At 37.2% G+C, this 26,831-nt stretch overlaps 2 protein-coding genes across 2 annotated transcripts; both read left to right on the forward strand.

Annotated features, from left to right (window-relative positions):
• Positions 1 to 344: 344 nt before the first annotated feature.
• Positions 345 to 20,049, forward strand: LOC107957993 (organelle RRM domain-containing protein 2, mitochondrial). The gene is made up of 4 exons (XM_016893632.2): positions 345 to 568; positions 665 to 733; positions 19,145 to 19,257; positions 19,443 to 20,049. The coding sequence occupies exons 1-4, from the start codon at positions 436 to 438 to the stop codon at positions 19,497 to 19,499; spliced, it is 372 nt and encodes a 123-aa protein (XP_016749121.1). The 5' UTR covers positions 345 to 435; the 3' UTR covers positions 19,500 to 20,049.
• Positions 20,050 to 21,475: 1,426 nt separating this feature from the next.
• LOC107960698 (beta-glucosidase 44) lies at positions 21,476 to 24,204 on the forward strand. Its single transcript, XM_041115513.1, has 11 exons — positions 21,476 to 21,724; positions 21,807 to 21,865; positions 21,966 to 22,041; positions 22,141 to 22,212; positions 22,356 to 22,443; positions 22,544 to 22,796; positions 22,900 to 23,006; positions 23,127 to 23,344; positions 23,437 to 23,468; positions 23,574 to 23,676; positions 23,785 to 24,204. The coding sequence occupies exons 1-11, from the start codon at positions 21,502 to 21,504 to the stop codon at positions 24,060 to 24,062; spliced, it is 1,509 nt and encodes a 502-aa protein (XP_040971447.1). The 5' UTR covers positions 21,476 to 21,501; the 3' UTR covers positions 24,063 to 24,204.
• Positions 24,205 to 26,831: the final 2,627 nt, after the last annotated feature.

Here is a 26,831-nt window from a genome sequence, read left to right on the forward strand (position 1 = left end):
TTCTTTATTTTCTATTCTCTTCTAGTTCTCCCTCTTTTTTCCTTCTCTATTTCTTTTAACATAGTTTTTCTATATTTTTCATTTACTAAAACTAGTCCCTATATTTTTATTTTTTTGAACAATTTAATTTTTTCAAGAGTGGAGAGCTTATGGACTAATTTTTCTTGAAATCAACGACTCGTTGACTAAAATATTATAATGCGATAATGTAAGTAACTAAAACGTAACATTTCAAACATAATTAAAATGTAACCTAAAACAAATAAAATTGACTATTTTAGTAGTTTACCCATTTAATAATTGAGGTGAAGTTTAATTTAGCTAATTAAAAACCTTTTAGGGTTTAGGGTTTTCATTTTAATTTCTACAAACTATCTTTTCTTTTGCATATCAAAGGTCAAATCATTTCGATCTGGGTTTTCGCAAAGTGAAAAAATGGATTTGAGAAGTGGAAATTTGCGTCGATTTTTGTCAACAACTTCTTCATTATTTGATCGGCCCTTATCTGCCGCTAAAGCAGCTCGGGTTACTGAACAAATTCCACCTTCAACGACCCTTTTTGTCTCTGGTAATCTTTTTTGCTATGTTAATTAATCAAAAAACTATCTTTGCATTCCAATCATTATTCTTAAGATGGGATTTTTTTTTCTTTTTTTTTTTGCAGGTCTTAGCGGAAGAACTACAAACCAGAAACTTCGTGAAGCTTTTGCTAATTTTGGTGATGTTATTCAAGGTAATCTTTGTTTCGAATAAATTTGAATATTTGGATTTGGGTTTGGATTTCATTTATTGTATGAGATTCAATATGATTATATATTTGAAAATTTTGAAGATATGTATTAAATCCATTTTTAAGTGTTTTATCATATAATTCACACTATTTTTTTTAATGTAAATCCATTTTTCCAATATCAGATTAGTACGAAGGGTAAAATTAGTACTAATTTTGCCTCCTCTACTCATAAAATGGTCAAAATTAATTCATGTACTTTAAATTTCATCCATCTCTACGGTTAAAAATTAGTCCCTGAATGTTAGCATGATATTCTTATAGCAAGCCAATGTCACTAATTTGCTGATTGTTCCGTCATACATGTCAGTTTTTTACTCTACAAATAGATGAAATTCTTGACAGAACAGCTCCTTGATCTAATGTATAGTGTTGACATCATTTTTTTGATGAAAACGGGGTCGACTTGGATTTAAAAAAAGAATGAAAACGGGAGTCACCACCAATCCTTTTTTGACGAGGTGTGATCGGGTCACCTCAAAAAGTGGTTGTTTTTAATAAATGATTTAATTTTATTAAAACAACGATTTTGGTCTACGAAATTCAGAAAAATGAGTTCGGGAGCCGGTTACGCACGAGGAAGGATTAGCACCCTCGATACGCCCAAAATTGGTACCTAGTTGATTAATTAGTGTCTTAGTGTCGAAAATTGAAAATTTGAAGAGTTTTAAAAAATACGATCCTTAAAAGAAAATCTGATATCGTGAATTGAAACATAAGATTCTCTTGTTCCGAAGGAATATCACATCCAGCACGTTAGGACACGATACTCTAAACCATCGAAACCAAGATCACCTTATAGTTTAATGAAACCATACTTTGAAGCTTTGAGAGGATATTTGGCTATTTAGTCAAACGAGAAATCGAAACCCAGCACGTTAGGGCACGTTTTCTCGAGTTTCCAAACGCGAAATATTGCCTTATTTAGAAAAATTTTCTTTTTGGTGTTGAGTGTCAATGCTTGACAAAACAATAACGAATACAACAAGGTGAGCAAAGTAAAGTGAGCAACAACAATACAATAGGCAAAATGAAATGACGAGGCGATTACATAAACAAAGCATACAAATAAATAAATAGAACTAACATTTTAGAAAAAGCACAAGTGTACATGAATAAATAAACAAACACCAAATAACAATGATGACAATAAATACAATTATGTATAAATGTATATGCATGTATAATTTTAAGCCATAAAATAAGAAATGCGTATAAATTATAGAATATGAAAACATAGATAAACATATACATATATAAAAAAAATCGGTAAGTATTATAAAAATAAAAATGTAAATATGTGTTTATATATATTTACAAATTGTGATAACATAAAGTATATGTATGTGAATCATAAAATATGTGAAATATACAAAAAGCATTTTTAAGAATATAAAGAATATATATAAGTATGTATATGATGTAAAATATGCATAAATATATGTAAGTATATAAGAATTATGAAATGTGAAAAATATATTTAAGTATGTATGAGTACGTATATATATACATAATAATTTAGAGTATAAAGATACATATAAAAATTTAAAATGAATATTACGTATGATGATTCAGAAGAAATAACATATATGCAAAATTTTTAAAATTGGTAATGATTTAGAATATGTGATATATTCAAAATAATGCCAATAATAATAGTAATAATAATGTAGATAAGAAACAAGAAAATAAAATAATATAATATGACAAATTTAATATAAAATTGATTGATTTGATGACATAGTGGTGATACTAATGATAACACAATAATAATGACATAGAAAACAATGATATCAATAAAATAATAAGGACAAAAATAGCTCCAATATTAACAATAATAACAATAATAGAATAACAACAATAACAAATAAAGAATAATAATGATTATAACTATTATGTAAAACAGTGATATAAATAGTAACAACAATAATGATAAAATATAAGAAATAATAGAATAATGGCAATAATAATAAGTAGCAATAATAGAATTAATAATAAAAATAAAGTTGATTAATTAAAAAAGGACTATATTGAATTTTGGAACACAAATTTGGGGCGAATTCGAAATAAAAGGAAGGGAGGACACATTGAAATGCGCCAAGAAAGTAGAGGGATCCCATGCGCAAATAGACCATTCGGTCAAAATGCGCGGATCCTCCGTGGGCGTAGGGCGGGTCGCGTGTGGGAGGTCCAAAACTGTGTCGTTTTGGCACCTGGACCCCCACTCCCAAACGGCGCCGTTTGCCTCTAGCCCTTAAGTTAGTTTCTTTTCTTCATTTCAGTTTCTCTTTAAAAGAAACTGAGGCCTTTTGCCTTCTCTCCCTCTCTCTTTGCTTCAGCCGATCGGGCTATCTCACCGTCCACCGTATCGCCGCTATTTTGGTGCCCGGCGACGCGCGACCGTGGGTATTTAAACCCCGCTTGGGAGCCCTTCGAAGGCCAAGCACCTCGACGTCCTTTGGGAGCCAAGAGAGAAACCCGTGGCCCTCTCCTTCGAACCCGATCGCCACGATGGAGAAGGTTCTCCGGCGACGCGTCCGTGGTTTCAGGTGAGGTTTACTTATTTCTTTTCTTTTACTTTTGTCTATTTTCGTATATAAAAAGAAAAACACAAAACAAAATAAATGAACTCAGATCTTAGAACGAAAGTGAAAATCAACCTTTTTTGATTTCTTGCTACCCTTTGTTTATGTTTGTTTCCGATCTCTAATATCTGTGTTACAAAATCTTTTTTATCAAAAAAGAAGAACCCCCTTTTTAAAACACGCCCCCTCCTTCAATCGGGTTCCTCCCAAGGCTTATAGCCGATTTCGCTATTGTTTCTGCTATCTCCTTTGCTGTTTGCACATGGTTTTGTCTTTTGTGTCCTTTTCTTGCTTGTTTGCAGGCTTTGAGGGGTGTCAGACGCATGGAGGAGAGGGGCATGCGTGGGGCGTGCGACGGTGGTAGTGCGCAAGGTGGCCAATGGTTGGCCTAGAGGTTCGGCAGCACACCTGGGGGCTGAGCTGCGGCTGAAGGTTGATTGCTGAAAAATTTTGAAATAGTTGGGCTAGGGTTTTGGTATTGGTTTGGGCTTGTTTTGTTTAATGGGCTTATGGTTAGGGGTTTTTGGATTAGGGTAGGTTAGTTATTGGGTTTTGGGGATGGCCCAAAATTGGCCTGTACAGCTGCCCCTCTTTGCTCATTGTCGTGTAACGAGAATGGAGCAAAGACATAATGAAAGGCCAATTTTGCCTGGTCTTGCTGGGTCTTGACTTCATTGGTGCTCTTCTAGTTCAGATAATCTTCTTCCAGTCCATTGCGTCTTGTAGCTTTAGATTCAATTCACGGCAACTTCAGATACGCCTTGTAGCTTCAATCTACTTTGTTACAACTCCATGGGGATGAGATTTGTGTTTTTAGTCTGCTCCACTACTGCTTAGGGAGATAAGACTGGATGTGATCTACTCCGCTACTGCTTAGGGGAATAAGATCTGTAATCTTTACTCTATTCCACTATTGAATGCAGGGAGATAGAGTCTGTTTTTCAATCTACTTCCTACCAATATAGGAAGGCAGGATCTGCTATCTTCGATCTATTTCACATCAATATATAAAATAAGATCTGCTTTCTTCGATTTAATTCGCCATCAATATGGGAAGACAAGATCTGCATCTTGGATCCACTTCCTATCAATGTAGGAAGATAGGACCTGCTATCTTCGATCTACTTCGCGCCAATACATGAAGACAAGATCTGCGTCGTCGATCCACTTCCTACCCATATAGGAAGATAGGACCTGCTATCTTCGATCTACTTCACGCCAATACATGAAGACAAGATCTGCTTTCTTCGATCTACTTCGCCATCAATATGGTAAGACAAGATCTGCATCTTCGATCCACTTCCTACCAATATAGGAAGATAGGACCTGCTATCTTCGATCTACTTCACACCAATACATGAAGACAAGATCTGCTTTCTGTGATCTACTTCGCCACCAATATGGGAAGACAAGATCTGCATCTTCGATCCACTTCCTACCAATATAGGAAGATAGGACCTGCTATCTTCGATCTACTTCACGCCAATACATGAAGATAAGATCTGCTTTCTGTGATCTACTTCGCCACCAATATGGGAAGACAAGATCTGCATCTTCGATCCACTTCCTACCAATATAGGAAGATAGGACCTGCTATCTTCGATCTACTTCACGCCAATACATGAAGACAAGATCTGTTTTCTGCGATCTACTTCGCCACCAATATGGGAAGACAAGATCTGCATCTTTGATCCACTTCCTACCAATATAGAAAGATAGGATCTGCTACCTTCGATCTACTTCACGCCAATACATGAAGACAAGATCTGCTTTCTGCGATCTACTTCGCCACCAATATGGGAAGACAAGATCTGCATCTTTGATCCACTTCCTACCAATATAGGAAGATATGATCTGTTCCTTTGACCTATAAAATCAATTTTATGGACCTATTTACGTCTAGTGTTTAGGATGACATGATCAGAGTGGATCAAATGCTCCTAACTAGATGTGTATGAATGATATTTGTAGAATGTCATGAGAATGATCCATTTTTAATGCTTAGGTTGTCATTCCTCATTGTTCATCAAGGTTCCATCACTGATGCCTTCTTGTTCAGCCAGTACCTTTGACAGAAAACCTAAAGAAATAGACGCTATTTAGACTATCATTTCTCAAATGTTTCCAACCCTTAGGTTTGGTTAGTTCTAAACAATAGTCCTGTTTCAGGTCCTCGTATTATTTAGAAACTTTCAGAGTAATATGCAGAACTCCTTCTGCATGTGTATTGTCAGTCCATTAATCGTTATTTCAATGAAAAATGCTTGAGAAAGATTATCAAAATGGACAAAATGAAATTTTGTTGAGAGCAAATCTCTAAACAAACAAATCAAGATAGCAAATTTTGCTGAGATATGAGATGAATAAGATGAAAAAGATTATCACAATGAATAAGATGGAATTTATTGAGAGCAGAGCTCTAAATGAACAAATAGCAAATTTTGCTAAGATGTAAATAAGATAAAAAAAAGGTGCCCCAGATATCGCAGCATGAGCTTCTCTGCACAAACTCTGTGTTTAGAAGTCCTAAAAGACTTTGTTGATGCCCCAAGATGTAGCATCTCTCCTTCTTGTTAATTCAGAGAAGACAAAACTACTCTATGCCTCATCTTTGATCGAAAATTTGAATTGCCCATTCCTGGGTTTTCAATCCAAAACCCCTTTGGTCTCAAGGTGCCCTTTGCAGGTTTTCGCCTTGGCCTCTCCTTTTTTTTTTTTAGGCAAAGTACCTCTTCACTGAATTCGAATTCACAGGATTGGGCAAGCTTTTGCCATCCATCCCAGTTAAAATTAATGCCCCTCCTGAAAAGGCCTTTTTTACTACATAAGGTCCCTCCCAGTTTGGCATCCACTTTCCTCTGAAGTCTTTTTGTATGGGAAGGATCTTCTTCAGTACCAAGTCCCCTTCATGGAAGTTTCTAGGACGAACTTTCTTATTGTAAGCTCGCATCATTCGTTTCTGGTACATTTGACCATGACGGATAGCTCTTAACCTCCTTTCTTCAATCAAGTTCAGCTTATCATATCGGGCTTGGACCCATTCTGCTTCGTCTAACTTTAGTTCTGAAAAAACTCGGAGAGAGGGAATTTCAACCTCAATTGGTAGCACTGCCTCTATTCCATAAACCAAAGAGAATGGTGTTGCCCCGGTAGAAGTCCTGACGGATGTTCGATAAGCATAGAGGGCGAATGGCAACTTCTCGTGCCAATCTCTATAGGTCTCAGTCATTTTCCCCACAATCTTCTTGATATTTTTATTGGCTGCCTCCACCGCACCATTCATCTTCGGACGATATGGCGATGAGTTGTGGTGCTTGATCTTGAATTGATTACAAACCTCTGCTATCGTGCTATTATTCAAATTTAATGCGTTGTCTGATATGATCCTTTTAGGTATTCCACACCGACATATGATTTCCTTCTTTAAAAACTTGCTGACAGCTGTCTTTGTGACGTTGGCGTAAGAAGTAGCCTCTACCCATTTAGTAAAGTAGTCAATCACTACAAAAATGAAACGATGTCCGTTTGAAGCCTTTGGCGATATCGGCCCAATGACGTCCATGCCCCACATGGAGAAAGGCCATGGGGAAGTCATGACGTGAAGAGGTGATGGAGGCACATGAATTTTGTCTCCGTAAATCTGGCATTTATGGCACTTCTTAGCATATTTGATGCAGTCTCCTTCCATGGTAGACTAATAATATCCAAATCTCATGATCTGTCTGGCCATTGTGAAACCATTAGCGTGTGTTCCACAAATACCATCATGGACTTCTTCCAAGATCTGCTTGGCTTCCACAGCGTCCACACATCTTAACAGCACCTGATCTTTTCCTCTTTTGTACAGGATCTCTCCATCTAAGACATAACCACTGGCCATCCTCCTCAACACTCTCTTGTCATTCTCAGTTGCTTGGTTTGGGTATTCACAATTTTTCACGTATCGCAATATGTCCTGATACCAAGGGTTGTCGTCCTTTTCTTCTTCCTCGTCAATGTTACAACAGTGGGCTGGAGCATCATAAATGCTCATTTGGATAGGCTTCACATCCTCTGGTCTATTTACTTTGATCATGGAAGCCAATGTAGCTAAAGCGTCGGCCATCTGATTCTCGTCTCGTGGGAGATAACAAAAAGTGATGTCGTCAAACTCCTCAATCAATTCTAGGACTATCCTTCGGTAACTAATCAACTTAGGGTCTCTTGTTTCCCATTCGCTTTTGAGCTGATAAATTACCAATGCCGAATCCCCATATACCTCAAGTACCTTGATTTTGCGTTCCATAGCCGCGCGGATTCCCATGATACATGCTTCATATTCCGCCATGTTATTTGTGCAATCAAAATCTAGTTTACTGGTGAAAGGATAATGATCACCGTTTGGAGATACCAAGACTGCCCCAATCCCGTTGCCCATGGCATTTGAGGCTCCGTCAAAATTTAATTTCCAAGTATTGCCTTCTTGTGTGCTCGCTTCAGTAGTTGCCACATTCATCAGATCCTCATTTGGGAAATCAAAGTTCAAAGGCTCATAATCGTCTAGGGCTCTACTTGCTAGAAAATCTGCTATCGCGCTCCCTTTTACAGCCTTTTGATTCACATAGGTTATGTCAAATTCAGATAGTAGAATTTGCCATCGGGCCATCTTTCCGTTTAGAGCAGTTGACTCCATCATGTATTTCAGAGAATCTAACTTTGAGATTAACCAAGTCGTATGGTACAACATGTATTGTCTCAATCTCCGAGTAGTCCAAACCAATGCGCAACATAAATTTTCAATTGGCGAATATCTCGTTTCGTATTCAGTGAACTTCTTACTGAGATAATAGATCGCTCTTTCTTTTCGTCCTGACTCATCATGTTGGCCGAGCACGCACCCCATGGAATTCTCAAATACTGCCAAGTATAGTATCAGTGGTTTGTCAGGGCAAGGTGGCATCAGTATTGGGGCGTTGGACAAGTAATGTTTAACTCTTTCGAAAGTTTTCTGGCACTCCTCATCCCATACACCTGGATTGTGTTTCCTAAGAAGACGGAATATGGGGTCACATTTCTCAGTTAATTGTGAAATGAATCGAGCGATGTAATTTAGTCTTCCTAGGAAACCCCGAACTTCTTTTTGAGTACTTGGCGGAGGTAATTCTTGTATGGCCTTAACTTTGTCTGGGTCAATTTCAATTCCCTTTTCACTGACTAAGAATCCTAGCAATTTTCCTGATGTAGCCCCGAAAGTACACTTGGCTGGGTTAAGTTTTAGCTGGAACTTCCTTAACCTCAGAAACAGTTTTCTCAGAACTTGCACGTGTTCCCTTTCTGTTCTGGATTTTGCGATCATGTCATCAACATAAACTTCTATCTCTTTATGCATCATATCATAGAATAATGCTACCATGGCTCTCTGATACGTTGCTCCCGCATTTTTTAATCTAAAAGGCATCACTTTATAACAAAACGTCCCCCACATCGTTATGAATGTGGTCTTCTCCCTGTCTTCAGAAAGCATCTTAATTTGGTTGTACCCGGAGAAACCATCCATGAAAGAGAACAGTGAGTATCCGGCCGTGTTGTCTACCAAGGTATCGATATGAGGCAGTAGGAAATTATCTTTTGGGCTGGCTTTGTTCAAGTCTCTGTAGTCCACACACATTCGCACCTTCCCATCTTTCTTAGGAACAGGGACTATATTGGCTACCCATTCTGAGTACTTGACCACCTGTAAGAAACCAGCATTAAATTGCTTCCTAACTTCTTCCTTTATTTTTAGCAAGACATCAGGCCTCATCCTTCGGAGCTTTTGTTGGACTGGTTTGCATTCTTCCTTTATAGGCAATCGGTGCACCACGATATCAGTACTTAAACCTGGCATATCTTGGTAGGACCATGCGAAGACATCTTTAAACTCTTGAAGCAACTCAACAAGGTCTCGCCTTGTTTCCTTGGCAATGCAAGCGCCAACTTTTACCTCTCTGCCCTCTTCTAAGATCACAACTTCTACTGATTCCTTATAGGGTAGAATTTGTTTTTCTTCTTCTTCCATCATTCTTAACAAATCCGGAGATAAAACGCTGTCTTGGTCACCCTCAAAATCTTGAGGATCATCTATACTCATGTCTTGCTCAAATAGAGACTCTGAATTAGTAACAGCGTCGCTCATCTCGTTGATATCTGAAGACCTGTTATTGGAACAAATGGAGGCCCAAATAAAAGAATCTAAGAATACTTGTATGCATAGTATGATTATAAAGGGGATGAAAAGAATGAAAGAATATTTGCTCAAGATGAAACTGAATGATAAGTTTTCACTGAAATTAGCTTTTGGACATGTGCCTTTTACAAAAGATTCTTATCACCCCCAGGATTAGGGCAACAAGTGTTCTGAATATTACTCTGAATTAGTTCTAAATGTTACAGGGATCTCTTCTGCAGTCCAGTTATTCAGAACACTTCCAGGTTCGTAAGGACGAATGCCCGATAAATTCCTTTCCACCCTTTCTTCCGCGGATATGGCATTGATGTCCAACATCTCAATCCTTCCTTCTGTAACCTCATCATTCTTTTCAGGGTGGACAATTCCCCCTGAAACAAAAGTCTTAGATATGAGAGGAAAGGTTATCAGTCCCCACTTGGCTTCTATCCCGCCCAAATGTGCTCTTCTCATTTCTTGCTTTTTCTCCATCTCCTTCCTCCTTTCCCTCGCATTAGGCTGATATCCCAAACCATAACGGTCCTGTTTGTTAACTAGGATCGGTACTCCGACCCTTCCCTGGAGGTATTTTCCCAATCCTCTTCCAGGCAATGCTCCCTTCCCCATCGTTAGTTGTAAGCTCATTGACGTAGCTTTGGATATCTTAGGCTCTGGGATTTTGCTCATCTCGATGACAAATGTGGCATTTACGAATTCCAATGATCGAAATAAACATTCTATCGCTTCACTATCAGCCTCTATGTATGGCATATCATCGGTGACTGATGCAATGATGTCTTCTTCTGCACCTATAGTCACCAATCGACCCTCTATCACCAATTTTAACTTTTGGTGAAGTGACGATGGTACAGCTCCTGCAGAATGGATCCAAGGCGTCCCCAATAGGCAATTGTAAGATGGTTTAATATCCATTACCAAAAAGTCCACATCGTATGTATTTGGACCAATCAATAGAGGTATCTCGATTCTCCCAATCACTTTTCTCTCAGTGCCATCAAATGCTCTCACTATATTTTGGCATGATTTCATGTGAGAACTATCCACAGGTAGCCTGTTTAATGTGGACAGGGGTAAAACATTCAGGGCCGATCCATTGTCCACGAGTACCGCCGGTAGTATACACCCCTTGCAACGGGCAGTGATGTGCAAGGCCTTGGTAGATCCCATACCACTTGGCGGGATCTCATCATCGTTGAAGAAGATGAAGTTATCAGTATTTATATTGTTAACCAGGCGATCCAATTTGTTCACTGAGATATCTTTAGCGACATAAGTCTCATTTAGCACTTTTACCAACGCATTACGATGTATCTCTGAACTTAGAAGTAACTCGAGCACTGAGATGCGAGCGGGTTGCTTATGCAATTGTTCCACCACGCTATACTCGCTATGCCTCAAGAATTTTAGGAATTCTCTAGCCTCATTTTCAGTCACCGGTGTGTTAATATGCGGTTCAATTCCGGTCGTCTTCGTTTTATCTTATTCAACCGCCAAGGCTTTTTCTTTTATAGGCTCCCTTTTTGTATTTCCCAGGTCGTAACGTTTTCCACTACGCGTATAGAAGCCTGCGTCATTACCCTCTTCTGAAGCATTTATCGGGTTCTCCTCTCCCGTGATCATCACATTGCAGTCGTAATTCCAAGGAACATTTTTTGCTATCCTTGTAAGGAAAGGCTACAGGTTTTTGGATTATGACCCTTGGTGCCAGTTGTATTCCAGATCCTGTACTCGTTGGCCTTGAAATAATCACCACTGGGTGATTTGGGGTCTTTCCCGTAGGCCCCTCCTCCGAGGCATAAACTTCTCCATTTTCAAGTCCTTTGATCTCTTCATAAAATTCTAGCTCTTTGTTGTCCATCAGATTTTGCACCATGGCCTTGAATTCAGTGCAGTTTTGAATGTCATGGTCTTCTTCAGCATGAAACTCGCAGTACGTCTTCGTTCCTTTGGGCCTTTCTTTTGAATCTTGTTTGATGAGACCTCTTTCTATCATTTGTCTCCAGACCCAACTCAATGGGGTTTTTATCTCTGCAATGTTGGTTTTGATTCTCTTTTTCTCACCTTCGATTATTGCGTTTACCCCTTTATCAGCATGGTTAGGTAACGGATTCGCTGCTACGTTGGGTCCTAATGGGTTGTCAAACTTCACAATCCCCATCTTAATGAACCTTTCCACCGCCTTTTTAAACCCAGTGCAGTTCTCAATTGAGTGTCCTGGTATCACTGCATGGTATTCACATTGGGCATTCGTGTCATACCATTTGGGATATGGAGGTTGCATGGGCTCGAGATAAAATGGAGATACTATGTGTGCATCAAATAACTTCTGATACAGTTCCCCGTATGTTATTGGAATGGGCGTGAATTGAAGTCTCTCTGTGTTAGTCCTTGTGTTGGGCCTTGTGTTGGGTTCCTGCCTCGAGGGGGCTTGGTGACTAGTGGTTATCATTTTTGGAGGGCCAACAGTAATCGGTTTTGAATGGCTCTTGCTATATGTGCTTACGTTGTTTACTTCGCCCTCTTTTTTCCTTGGGGCTGGTCTTTTGAAGTTTTCCCCCGTGTCAATCTTACCGCTCCTTACCGTGTTCTCAATCATTTCACCGGACATTACCATATCCGAGAAGCTCTTGGTAGCACTCCCCAACATGTGGTTGATGAACGGGGCTTTCAGAGTGTTGATAAACAACATGGTGACCTCTTTTAACAAAATGGGTGGCTGGACTTGTGTTGCCACTTCTCTCCATCGTTGGGCGTACTGCCTAAAATTCTCGCTAGGCTTTTTCTCCATGTTTTGTAACGTAATTTGATCGGGTGTTATATCCGTTACATGACTGTATTGCTTCATAAAAGCTTGCGCCAAGTCTCTCCATGAACTAACTTTAGCACGACTCAGTTGGTTGTACCATTTGGCTGCAGATCCGATCAAACTGTCCTGGAAGCAGTGGATTAACAGCTGATCGTTGTTGACGTATCCTGTCATTCTTCGACAGAACATAGTTATATGAGCTTCAGGACAACTTGTCCCATTATATTGTTCGAATTCCGGCATTTTGAACTTAGGTGGGAGTACTAAATCAGGGGCCAAACTCAGATCCTTGGCGTCAACCCCGCGATGATAGTCGATGTTCTCCATGACTCTAAATTTTTCCTCTAACCATCTACATCGGTCCTCTAGTTGTTTTGGCAGGTTCATTCTTGTTTTTTCTGTTTCTGCCACGTCATCGAGGTCCGGGACCACAGGATTAGTGGGATTATCCCAGGGATTAGAACCCGAGCCCATTTGAAAATGTAATGGTACCGAGGCACCAGCCAGATATTGAGGTCTAATGGTAACCGGTACCCTCTGTGGGTACACCTCTGGTTGTGCTTGGATGTTAGTTGGGGTGAAACCTGGAGGATAAACAGGGTCATCGTGATCTTCCCCAGCATCAACTACGGGGTCTTTTCCTTTGTTATTTCCTCTAGCCAATAACTGCTTTAATTGGTTCATCACAGTGTTCTGGGATTCTAACATGTCCTGCTGGATTTTTTCCAGTCGTTCATGCATCTGATCTTGCATCTCTCGTTGCAACTGTTCCAATCTTTCCAACCTTTGATCCATTGCTTTTGTTTGGCGACGAGTACCGTAGTGATATTTGATTAGATTTTTGTTGGTTTCCAGGGTAACTGTCATAATTTAATTTTATTAGGGTCATTTTATGAGATGTAATGCAAATGTATGAGATGAATGCAAAAAAGAGGCATTGATTCGAATTCAATTTCATTAGAAAACTCAACTAGAAAGCAAATTTCTTTACATAAAATAAATTACATATACGGCTTCGCCTTTATACCCAAAGCCTTAACCTTCCTAAGAAGCCAAGCTAAATCTCGACCTCGGCTTGATTCTGACTCATATTTTAAACTCAATACATCGGCCTGAACTGCTAATCTTTGTAGATGATCAGCCACTTCCCGCACTTGAGTCACAGCTTCGCCCATAACGTAATCTCTATCTCTAATCTGCCTTTGAGAATGATGGAATTGCTCTTGCCATTGATCATTACTCCTCTCAAGAAGCTCCATTCGTAGCTCAGAATTGTGTAATGCGTCCTCAAGCTCCTCTACCTTTCCTTTCAGTTCTTCGATCTTATTTAAGCTTGCTCTTAATTCGATCATGGAGTTGCGACTACGGTACGAGAGAAGTGACTTTTCTAGCTCTGCCACCTTGGCCTTTAATCCTGCCTTCTCATTTCGGCACTCTAACAAACTCCTTTCCAAAGCGTTTTCTCGAGCTCGAGCATCTTGAAATTTCTTTTCCCACTGATCGGCCATATTCTTTTCTTCATTGATCTCTTGTCGCCACTGCTCTGACGTTTTACCCAGACCGACAGTTCTCATCGACAATCGCAGCTTCTTGTAATCTGTTTTTAGACTATCCAAATCCTCTTCAGCTTTGTTCTTTCCCTTCCTTAATTTCTCGGCTTCTAGCTTGTGGATATCGATGTCTAATCCCAAATGCACTCTTTCTTCTTCTAACTGTTCTATCCTCTTTCCCAACTCAGAATTTCTTTTCTCAAAGTCTCGTTTGATGATCTCTAATTCTAACGGAACTACTTGTAGATGCTCCTCTATAGACTGAACGCAATCTTCCCTCGGCTTAGGGATGTTGTCATTGACTCTTTTACTCCACCACCCATAATATTCTGAAGTTGCCATCGCTCCTACGGTAAATCTTTTCATTCGGTGAACATGTTTCCAAGCGTTAGATATTTCTCGAGTTTTTCTCTTGTAGTTTTCATCCTTATAAGAAAACTCACATTGAGCCAGCCCTTGTGTTGCTGGTATGAACTGTCTCGATCTATATTGTCTTAATACGAGTAAAGGGGCATAACCGACAGCTCCCCAAATTCTGAGTAAAGGGACCCAGTCGAAATCCCCACATCGGTACAGGATCTCGTCGGGTACCATCCAAGGAGCTTTCCATTCAACGTCATCCTCCTGAAGATTTTGGAGCATCGTCATCCACTTTTCTTCCGTGATGTCGTCTCGTCTTGGTGTAGCAACTTGTTCCTTCAATAGAGAATAGTCTTCTGAGAAGACTCGATAGGAGACATTTTCCACCTTCCAAAAGTGACTATGGAACCACACCAATAGTAGCTGCGCGCATCCGATGAACCTTCCCTCCCCTGCTCTTCGACATGCACTTAGAGATATGAAGGTTTCTGCTAAGATTGCCGGGATGGGCGTGACTCCTTTACTAAGCCGATCGAACAAATCAGAGACGGCCTCATCTATGTGCCCTAAAGCTCTAGGGAAAATTACCAATCTATAGATACCTAGAGCGAAGACATCCACTCTTTTCTTCACATCAGGGTGTGCTAATACTAAATCTCGCAAGCTTTTCCAAGGAACGCATTTACTGTCTCCTTTCTGTTGGATCCGGGCAGCGACCCACTGTTCATTCATCCCTGTAATGCTCATCAATTTTTTTAATAATGTCGGGACACTAGCAGCTCTAGAATAGGCTTTGTCAATTTGAATCTTTGGACACCGAAGCAGGGTCGTATATTCTTCCATGGTGGGAACCAAGTCCACTTTTCCAAAAGTGAAACAACTGTAAGCAGGATTCCAAAACTGGGCTAGGGCTCGGAATAAATGCTTGTCCACTTTGATGCCAAGTAGGTAAGGCAAGTCCCCGTAGTCACAGTAAAACATCTGCTTGGTCCCGTCGTCCCATTGATCCCATATTTCCTTCATTTCTCGAAGATCATTTTGGATTACGCTGATACGGGTGAAGTCCCATAACTCTGATACATACCCTTCTGCAAGATTATCGCCTTTCTCTCTCCACATCGTCTCAGCCTATAATCGTATAGCTGCATTGTCTTCTACTTTATCAAGAAACCTCTTTTCCATGATAAGCTTTCTATCTATACTGAACGTGAATCGACACCTCTTTTGAAATGAAAATGCCATGTAATCACAAACAAAGCAAATTAGATCTAGGATTTAAAGTAAACAATAATAAATAAAGCATCTATTCGGTAAGCACTAGGGTCTGGAATAGCTCTATCTCGGTGGGTTCTTATGGCTCGCTATGTGTAGTTTGGTTCTAAAGTAAGGGTACCTGAACCAGCAGATTCCTCGATCCTCACCCATTATAGGCTCATATGGACCGAGTTCAGTTCAGGGGAATACATTTCCCTATGGCCATGCGGAGATGAAAATCTCACGAAGACATAGGTACGGATGTATCCCGGAAGCGATTCACTATCCCATGCGGAGGTGAAAACCTCACGAAGGCGTAGTTTCTCACTCCCACTTAAAAGGTGTGACCAACGGTCATGCAATGGAATGTGCAGAAATATACACCTAAACTCTAAACAAAGCAGTAATTATAAATAAATAATAAAAGCCAAAATAAAGGCAAAAAGCAAGTTTTCAATTTTGACACAAAGACAAAAAGCAATCAACTCGTGGCTTGACTCTCTTATTTAAAGTCCCCAGCGGAGTCGCCAAGCTGTTGACATCATTTTTTTGATGAAAACGGGGTCGACTTGGATTTAAAAAAAGAATGAAAACGGGAGTCGCCACCAATCCTTTTTTGACGAGGTGTGATCGGGTCACCTCAAAAAGTGGTTGTTTTTAATAAATGATTTAATTTTATTAAAACAACGATTTTAGTCTACGAAATTCAGAAAAATGAGTTCGGGAGCCGGTTACGCACGAGGAAGGATTAGCACCCTCGATACGCCCAAAATTGGTACCTAGTTGATTAATTAGTGTCTTAGTGTCGAAAATTGAAAATTTGAAGAGTTTTAAAAAATACGATCCTTAAAAGAAAATCTGATATCGTGAATTGAAACATAAGATTCTCTTGTTCCGAAGGAATATCACATCCAGCACGTTAGGACACGATACTCTAAACCATCGAAACCAAGATCACCTTATAGTTTAATGAAACCATACTTTGAAGCTTTGAGAGGATATTTGGCTATTTAGTCAAACGAGAAATCGAAACCCAGCACGTTAGGGCACGTTTTCTCGAGTTTCCAAACGCGAAATATTGCCTTATTTAGAAAAATTTTCTTTTTGGTGTTGAGTGTCAATGCTTGACAAAACAATAACGAATACAACAAGGTGAGCAAAGTAAAGTGAGCAACAACAATACAATAGGCAAAATGAAATGACGAGGCGATTACATAAACAAAGCATACAAATAAATAAATAGAACTAACATTTTAGAAAAAGCACAAGTGTACATGAATAAATAAACAAACACCAAATAACAATGATGACAATAAATACAATTATGTATAAATGTATATGCATGTATAATTTTAAGCCATAAAATAAGAAATGCGTATAAATTATAGAATATGAAAACATAGATAAACATATACATATATAAAAAAAATCGGTAAGTATTATAAAAATAAAAATGTAAATATGTGTTTATATATATTTACAAATTGTGATAACATAAAGTATATGTATGTGAATCATAAAATATGTGAAATATACAAAAAGCATTTTTAAGAATATAAAGAATATATATAAGTATGTATATGATGTAAAATATGCATAAATATATGTAAGTATATAAGAATTATGAAATGTGAAAAATATATTTAAGTATGTATGAGTACGTATATATATACATAATAATTTAGAGTATAAAGATACATATAAAAATTTAAAATGAATATTACGTATGATGATTCAGAAGAAATAACATATATGCAAAATTTTTAAAATTGGTAATGATTTAGAATATGTGATATATTCAAAATAATGCCAATAATAATAGTAATAATAATGTAGATAAGAAACAAGAAAATAAAATAATATAATATGACAAATTTAATATAAAATTGATTGATTTGATGACATAGTGGTGATACTAATGATAACACAATAATAATGACATAGAAAACAATGATATCAATAAAATAATAAGGACAAAAATAGCTCCAATATTAACAATAATAACAATAATAGAATAACAACAATAACAAATAAAGAATAATAATGATTATAACTATTATGTAAAACAGTGATATAAATAGTAACAACAATAATGATAAAATATAAGAAATAATAGAATAATGGCAATAATAATAAGTAGCAATAATAGAATTAATAATAAAAATAAAGTTGATTAATTAAAAAAGGACTATATTGAATTTTGGAACACAAATTTGGGGCGAATTCGAAATAAAAGGAAGGGAGGACACATTGAAATGCGCCAAGAAAGTAGAGGGATCCCATGCGCAAATAGACCATTCGGTCAAAATGCGCGGATCCTCCGTGGGCGTAGGGCGGGTCGCGTGTGGGAGGTCCAAAACTGTGTCGTTTTGGCACCTGGACCCCCCACTCCCAAACGGCGCCGTTTGCCTCTAGCCCTTAAGTTAGTTTCTTTTCTTCATTTCAGTTTCTCTTTAAAAGAAACTGAGGGCCTTTTGCCTTCTCTCCCTCTCTCTTTGCTTCAGCCGATCGGGCTATCTCACCGCCCACCGTATCGCCGCTATTTTCGGTGCTCGGCGACGCGCGACCGTGGGTATTTAAACCCCGCTTGGGAGCCCTTCGAAGGCCAAGCACCTCGACGTCCTTTGGGAGCCAAGAGAGAAACCCGTGGCACTCTCCTTCGAACCCGATCGCCACGATGGAGAAGGTTCTCCGGCGACGCGTCCGTGGTTTCAGGTGAGGTTTACTTATTTCTTTTCTTTTACTTTTTTCTATTTTCGTATATAAAAAAGAAAAAGAAAAAACAAAATAAATGAACTCAGATCTTAGAACGAAAGTGAAAATCAACCTTTTTTGATTTCTTGCTACCCTTTGTTTATGTTTGTTTCCGATCTCTAATATCTGTGTTACAAAATCTTTTTTTATCAAAAAAGAAGAACCCCCTTTTTTAAAACACCCCCTCCTTCAATCGGGTTCCTCCCCAAGGCTTTATAGCCGATTTCGCTATTGTTTCTGCTATCTCCTTTGCTGTTTGCACATGGTTTTTGTCTTTTTGTGTCCTCTTTTCTTGCTTGTTTGCAGGCTTTGAGGGGTGTCAGACGCATGGAGGAGAGGGGCATGCGTGGGGCGTGCGACGGTGGTAGTGCGCAAGGTGGCCAATGGTTGGCCTAGAGGTTCGACAGCACACCTGGGGGGCTGAACTGCGGCTGAAGGTTGATTGCTGAAAAATTTTGAAATAGTTGGGCTAGGGTTTTGGTATTGGTTTGGGCTTGTTTTGTTTAATGGGCTTATTGGGTTAGGGGTTTTTGGATTAGGGTAGGTTAGTTATTGGGTTTTGGGGATGGCCCAAAATTGGCCTGTACATATAGGAACTAATTTACCCATTTTTTTATTACAGGGCAAAATACAATTTAACTTCTAGTACAGGACGTCTAATGTATTTTTACCTAGTATTAAGACTAAAGCTCAATAAACTATAGTTGGTCTAAGATTTGAACCTTAATATAATCCGTTTCGAAGAGCAATAATATGATGTTTGTAGTGATTTAGTTCAACTGAGCTCTTACCTTAAAAGTTTTTCTCTGTTTCGGTTTTTGGTTTTGTTGTGTTTTATAGGTAAAGTGGTTACGGATCGCTCTTCTCTTTCAAATCACTCCAAAGGCTATGGATTTGTGAGGTATTCTAATTTAGAAGATGCAAAAAAGGGAATGGAAGGAATGGATGGGCAGGTATGTCTGTTTTTCTTCTGAGTGCTATCATCATCTTTAGAGACAACAACATCAGATTCTGTTTTGTTTATTGAAACTGTTGGTGGTCATGTTTTCGGTTTTTAGTTATCAACTTCATTTCTGTAGTAACTTCGATGTCAAATAACTTCCATGGACTATCTTTGTTATGTTTTTTGCCACTGCAGTTTCTCGATGGAAGGGTGATATTCACAGAATATGCAAAACCTAAAGATACCCTTTGACAGTCGACCAATCAGCTACCACCTCATGATGATAAATCAAACACATTAGCTAAAGATACCCTCTTAATGAATATGCTCTGATTCTACTCTTTGTAGTGTCAAGTTCAAATTATGTTGTAAATTTTGCATTACCCTGTTTCTTGTTAATGATTAGTATGATAAGGTGGAGGTACAGACATAAATTCAGGAGACTCATCTCTTTTAGAGTTGCACTTGCGAGCTCAAGTAGTGTGTGGAGAATTGGGTGATTCTTGTTTGCTGCATGATGGGCTCATTCTTTATAAAGGTTGTATGTGTTGCAAAATCTAAACCATGCAAGGTATGGTTCATAAGATATATTATCTGTACATTCGTCGGTTTTACCTTTCAGTTGCACATTCATTGTAATGGGATTAACTTACTATCGGTTATAAAGAGAGACACAATTGGGTCATTGTTAGTTCAAAAGCCTCCTACGGGTTTTTCTCAGATAATAATCTACTATAAATTAACTTGGGTAAACTCTGTTATTAGTAATTGTACTTTGTAAAAGTTGTGGATTTAGTTGTTATATTTTAATTTGGTTATTGTTAGCTCTGTTATTAGTCAAATCATAATTGTTAAATTTATTAAGTTATATTATTTCTAAAATCTGATACAATAAACATATTATCATATATGTGATGTCATATCAGTTTATTATTTTTACATTACTCACTAAAAAATTAGTTAACAGATTAGCGACTGGCATTTGTGTCAAAACTAAATTTTCAAATTTTGAAAAGTATAAGAACTTGGAATGATTCAATTGAAGAATATGAATTAGATCTACAATTTTTATTTTATTTTTTAATTAAAGAATTAGATCTACAATTATACATATAATATAAGGCTAATAATTGAATTTAACCAAATGGATTTAATTGTTATTGTTTGAGTTAGGATTAAATTTTCAAAATTCGAAAAGTATAGGAGTTAATATTGACCGATTTAAAAAGTATAGGGACCGAATTTGATCAAATTCAAGTATAGGGATTAAACTCACAACTTTTCTAAAGTACAAAGACTAATACCAAAATTGAACCAATTAACTTATACATGATGTGATTAAAGTCCACTCATTTACCAAATTGAAACCTCATTTTTATACACCATATATATACTACTATCCATTAAGACTTTCACCTTAAAGGTACAACCTCACTTCTATACACAAATTAAATCACTATTCACTAAGACTTTCCCTTGAAAGTATTTTTGGAAACTAAACAATAAGATAAGCGTTGTCTCAATCTCGTCTCAAAATCAATGACAAGACTTCTATTAGATTTAATCTTGTCTCAAAATCAATATGAAGCTTTAATTCTCTTGAACTCAGCTCAATAACATCTTTAATATTAAATAGGATAAACACGGATATCCTTGATATAGTCTTCTAAGAAAAATGAATATCTTTTAAAGAACCTCATAGTTACCAACAAATGGTTGAATGTAATGGTAAGGTATATTGCACTCTAAGTTCGAATTTTGAAAACGACATTGTTGGGAAGATCAGCCACAAACCCCGAATATGGATCGTAAAACAGACATAAAGATCCTACATTAATAGGCAACAACATTAATATTTATATTGACATTGTTAAAATTTTAAGTGATTTTTATGAAGTTTTTGTTGAATTTTCATTGGAATTTCTTGAAATATTTTGGAATGTTTGTAACAAATTAAAGAATATTATATTTTCCATGATTTTCTTCCATGAAAATAAAGTTAAGAACAAGTCAAATTATTAAATTGTCAATAAAATTTATTTTAACGTTTAAGAAAATCTTGGATTATTGGATTTTAGATTTGGTCAAATTCTGTTTTTATTTAATTTCATTTTTATAAGATTATGATCAATTATAATTTATTTTTATATTTGATTTAAATATATTTGATATTAAAATTTCAATCCCTCACCTATATAAATATGGATTGATACGGAGGTTTTCTATTCATTAAGAAGACTACACATTAACCAACATGAAGGCTTTAGTAATTTTACTATCTTCCATTTTTGTTAGCACATCTTTACATGCAAATGCCATTGCACAACAACAACATTTTGATACCGGAGGTTTGAGCAGAGATAGCTTTCCAGAGGGATTTTTATTTGGAACAGCAGCATCAGCATATCAAGTGGAAGGAATGGCTAGTGAAGATGGTAGAGGGCCTTGTATATGGGATGCGTTTGTTAAAAGTCCAGGTTAAATAAAATTGTTTCTATTTTTCCTTATTTTTGAACCATTTTATTCTAATTCTAAAAGATATGATCTGACTTGAAATAGGTCATATTGCAAATAACGATACTGGTGAAGTTTCTATTGATCAATATCATCACTATAAGGTATCTTTTTTTCAGAAAAGCAATTAGTCTCTTATTAAGGTTTAAAACTTCCCATGTTTCTAATTTTAACATTACTAATTGACATTCTTCTCGTTTGCAGGAAGATGTTGACTTGATGCAAATGTTGAATTTTGACGCCTATCGATTTTCGATCTCATGGTCGAGAATTTTTCCAAGTATATATACTATTTAACTTGATCATATCAACAATAAACTAAGTTAAAATAATTACCATATACATTTTGAAACTAATTATTGAAAAATTCATGATATAGATGGGACAGGAGAGGTAAACTGGAAAGGAGTTGCCTACTATAATAGATTAATTGACTATTTGCTTGAAAAAGGTGTGTGTCTACATCTTGAGCATATCAGAATCTATTATTTTCAATGGCTTGATAAAAGAAAATTTTTAGAGAAGACACATAATAGCATTATAACTATGCCTTTGTGAATCGAGTGAAATTTGTAATTTGTGGCATGAATGCAGGAATCACTCCGCATGCAAATTTGTATCACTACGATTTGCCACTAGCACTTCAAGAAAAATATCTAGGTTTGCTAGATAGACAAGTTATGTAAGTTCAAAGACAACTAATATTTTTCTTAGAGAAAGGCTAATGTTTGAGAAAATTTGATTAAATTATTGAAAAAATGACTGTGTTTTGGATTTTGTAGCCAAGATTTTGCTGATTATGCGGAGTTTTGTTTCAAGACATTTGGTGATAGAGTTAAGACTTGGATGACATTCAATGAACCAAGGGTGGTTGCTGCTCTTGGTTTCGATAACGGCATCAATCCTCCTAATAGATGTTCAAAGCAATTTGGAAATTGCACTGATGGAAACTCTGCCACCGAGCCTTATATTGCAGCACATCATTTGATTCTAAGTCACGCTGAAGCTGTTAAAAGATATCGTGAAAAATATCAAGTACTCATTTCAAGATTTTGGTTCTTAATCGATTTATGTTGATATATAATCTAATATACATATTTGAATGAAATTGACGAGCTTTTTTTTACAGGCTAAATAGAATGGAAGAATTGGTATTTTCTTGGATTTTGTTTGGTATGAACCTTTAACAAGATCTAAAGCTGACTACTACGCTGCACAAAGAGCAAGAGACTTTCATATTGGATGGTAAAACCTTTAACATGATGTCCTTGTTGCTATAGCTTCATTTTCTTGCAAAAATTCATATCCAAAACATATTGTTATTGACGTATAATCTTTAAAATTATTGTGATTTTGATTTTGTAGGTTTTTGCACCCTCTAGTTTATGGAAAATATCCAAGAACAATGCAAAAAATTGTGAGAGAAAGGCTTCCGAAATTCACCAAAAGTGAAGTGGAGAAAGTGAAAAATTCTTTCGATATCCTTTGTCTAAACCATTATACTTCTTGCTATATATATGACCCACGTCGACCTCCATCCAATGTTACTGGTTATCAACAAGATTGGAATGCTGGTTTTGCTTGTACTTCTTCATCCTTTATTTTTCCACCAACACACTTTTTTATTATTACCATAATATAAACTTACTAATTTATATATGTTTGCATTTAATAGATGAACGCAATGGAGTGCCAATTGGTCGTCGGGTAATTATTATGTCAATTTTTTTAAACTTGTAATGTTTTTTTACTATTTATATGAAGTTTCATGGGGCATGTACAAATGTTAATACTAATGCACAAGAAATGCAGGCTCACTCGGAATGGTTATACGAAGTTCCATGGGGTATGTATAAAGTTGTAACATATGTCAAAGAACGTTATGGTAATCCTAATATAATTATTTCCGAAAATGGTGAGATAATGCATCTTTTAGCTCCAATATAATCTATTTGTTTGTCCTTTTTTTATATATTTAAAGCAATTGTATTTAAACTTATTTTGTTTTGCTAATTAATGGCAGGAATGGATGATCCTGGCAATCTCACATTTCCAGAATCGTTATATGATAGCAATAGAGTGAACTTTTATAGAAGTTATTTGAAGGAATTGAAAAGAGCTATGGATGATGGAGCCAATGTTAGTGGCTACTTTGCTTGGTCAATTCTTGACAATTTTGAATGGTTATTGGGTTATACTTCAAGATTTGGTTTGGTTTACGTTGACCATAATGATCTCAAGAGATATTCTAAGTTATCAGCATGTTGGTTCAAGCAAATGCTTGAAAGAAAAGATTCTTAGGATTACATTAAGTTTATTTCTTAGGGTTTTAATGTCGTTTTTATGTTTTTCCATCATGCTTTTGGTTTAGCTCTTTTATTTAGAATAATTTGTAATCTAAAATAATTATTTTAGAAATCATAAATAAAAAATTTAATTACAAAAATTATGAAAAAAAGCCTGTTCAAAATTTAAAATAATGATTATTCGCAAGGGCACCAGTCGGGTTTTAAATAATTCAGCAAACTCCCATGGGCGAAGAGACTGGTTGCAGCACCATGGTATAGCCAACATCAGAGAAAGGATGGTGTGAAAGAGAGATATTATTCTTTTCAAGATAAAAATATTGATATGACCTAAAATTATTAAAAAATGGATACAGAACGTTGCCTCCTTATTTCATATAATTCTTTCTTGCGAACATCGAGTCTGACTCAACTATCAGATTCTTCTTAGACACCCAAGCATTTTTTATAGCTGCCAATACAGCAAAGTTACAGTCCACCTCATCCAAAGGTCACGAAAACAAAGAAAGGAGCTTTCCACTGTCGTCTCTAAGTACAGCCCCCCAACCTCCTCTTTTCGGGTTCCCTCTCGAAGCTCCGTCCACATTAAATTTGAGACTACCCGCATCAGGAGGAATTCAGGCAGCATTCAAACTGTTAGTCCTCGAAATAGATGGAGCAATGCAAGACCAAGAGCAGTCCCACCAACTTGCATCCATGGCTCCCGAAAATGCAACCAAAGAGCTTCGAAAGAAATAGTTTTCTTACGAAAGATTATATCATTTCAAGCCAACCAAAGAGACAGATAACAGCCATGCAACAAATATGTCGAATCAATCCTCGAAAGTGCACAGCCACACATTCAAATAAAAAATCATTTCTGGAAGGCAGCCTTCAATTCCCCACCATCCCCAAAATGGACGGATTAAAGAACAAGAAAAAAGAACATGGTTGGTAGACTCTACTTCGCAGCAACACCATGGACATAAGCAAAGAGAATAATCAAGAACCATACCTCAGCGGATCAGAAACTCTTTCGAAGGAATCCTGTACAACATAGCCATCCACAAACAAACATTGCATCTTTGGAGGTATCTTCAAATTCCATACGAATTTCACTCTATTATCACCACCCGAATCTGCAATATTCGATAACAACTGATACAATTTATGGACCGTGAACTACCCCCGACGTCTCATGATTCCATATCAAAGAGTCCATTTTACTGTCATTTTGGAAATTTTATCCTTCAATGCAACAAGTAGAGACTTTTCTCATTCCAGCAAACTCCTATGGAACATCCTGTCCCACTGATCATGCACCAAAGAAAAGTCAATGATATAATCCGCTACTCTTGCACATTTATCTTTTGCAAGTCAAAACAGACGGGGAAAGCAATTCCTTAACGGTTTATCTCCATACCAGCTTCCTGCACTGAAGTTTCCATAGACTTACTCCCATGCCTCAGCTTTGTTAGAGAATGGCCCTCCATGAAGCTCATGCAACTAAGGAGAAATTCATGCACATAAGTCTTGTGGATGAAATATGAAGAAGTAGTTGCTGCAACATTACCGGATGAAATACATACAACTGAGGATGTTAATGCTACTGTTTCATCTCAGTTTCATTTTGTTACTTTTAACAATGGTTTGTAATTTAGTTCATTTTGAACTATGTTTGGATGATAATTGATGTAACTTGATGGTAAAAGAGTTGATTACCAGCTTTGCTTAAGTGTGCAAGTTAAATTTATCTAGTTCCAAAGAATTAAGTGGAGCTAGGTAATGTTTAGGTGATGTATTTGTTGTTTTTGACCAGCCATTGTCTGGTATATGTAATAGCTTCATGCCAAAGTTCATTGTAATGAAAATTCATTAGAATTTCATCCAAAATACTCTCTCTTTCTTTGCTTTCATTCTGTTTTTCAAGCTCAAATTTCAAATTTAAATTTTCAAGTTTTCTTCATTCTATATCCAGATTCATTACATTGTTGCTTAAGTTCCAGACTGAAGCTCATACTTCCTCCGGATAAAGTGTCCCAAAACCCCAACAATTGGTATCTAGAGCCAAATTCTTAGTGGACCTGTAAAACCATGTCTTCATCAGGATTCTCACTAGTGCCACCACTAGTGTTCAACGGAGAAGGCTACCACATATGGGTAGTAAAAATGAAGACCTATCTGCAAGCATTTGGTTTGTGGAAGGTTGTCAATTCAGATGTTGAGCCAGCTCCACTCAGAGCCAATCCCACAGTGGCTCAAATCAGGCAGCACGCAGATGAGAGGACCAAAGGGCACAAAGCCATGTCCTGCATTCAGAACTATGTGTCTAATGTTATCTTCACCAAAATCATGGCTTGTGAGACTCCAAAGCAAGCTTGGGACAAGCTCAAGGAGGAGTTCCGAGGTACAAAAAGGACAAGGCAGCAGCAGTTGTTGAATCTGAGAAAAAATTTTGAAAATTTGAAGATGAAGGAGGAAGAAACAGTGAAGCAGGACTCAGATAGAATCATGGCTGTGGTAAACAGCATAAGATTGCTTGGAGAATAGTTTAGTGAGGCAAGGATAGTGGAGAAGGTGTTCTCAACATTGCCTAAAAGATATAAGGCAAAAATCTCATCCCTTGAGGATTCAAGAGACCTAGCAAGCATTTCCTTAACTGAGCTTATCAATGCTCTTTATGCTCAAGAGCAAAGGAGAGCTAGCAGGATGGAGGAGCACCAAGAAGGTGCTTTCCAAGCCAATGCCAAAGCTGCATCGAGCACCAATGGCTACAAAGGCAAAA

This window comes from Gossypium hirsutum, chromosome A01 (genome assembly GCF_007990345.1).
Source record: "Gossypium hirsutum isolate 1008001.06 chromosome A01, Gossypium_hirsutum_v2.1, whole genome shotgun sequence".
Lineage (NCBI taxonomy): Eukaryota > Viridiplantae > Streptophyta > Magnoliopsida > Malvales > Malvaceae > Gossypium > Gossypium hirsutum.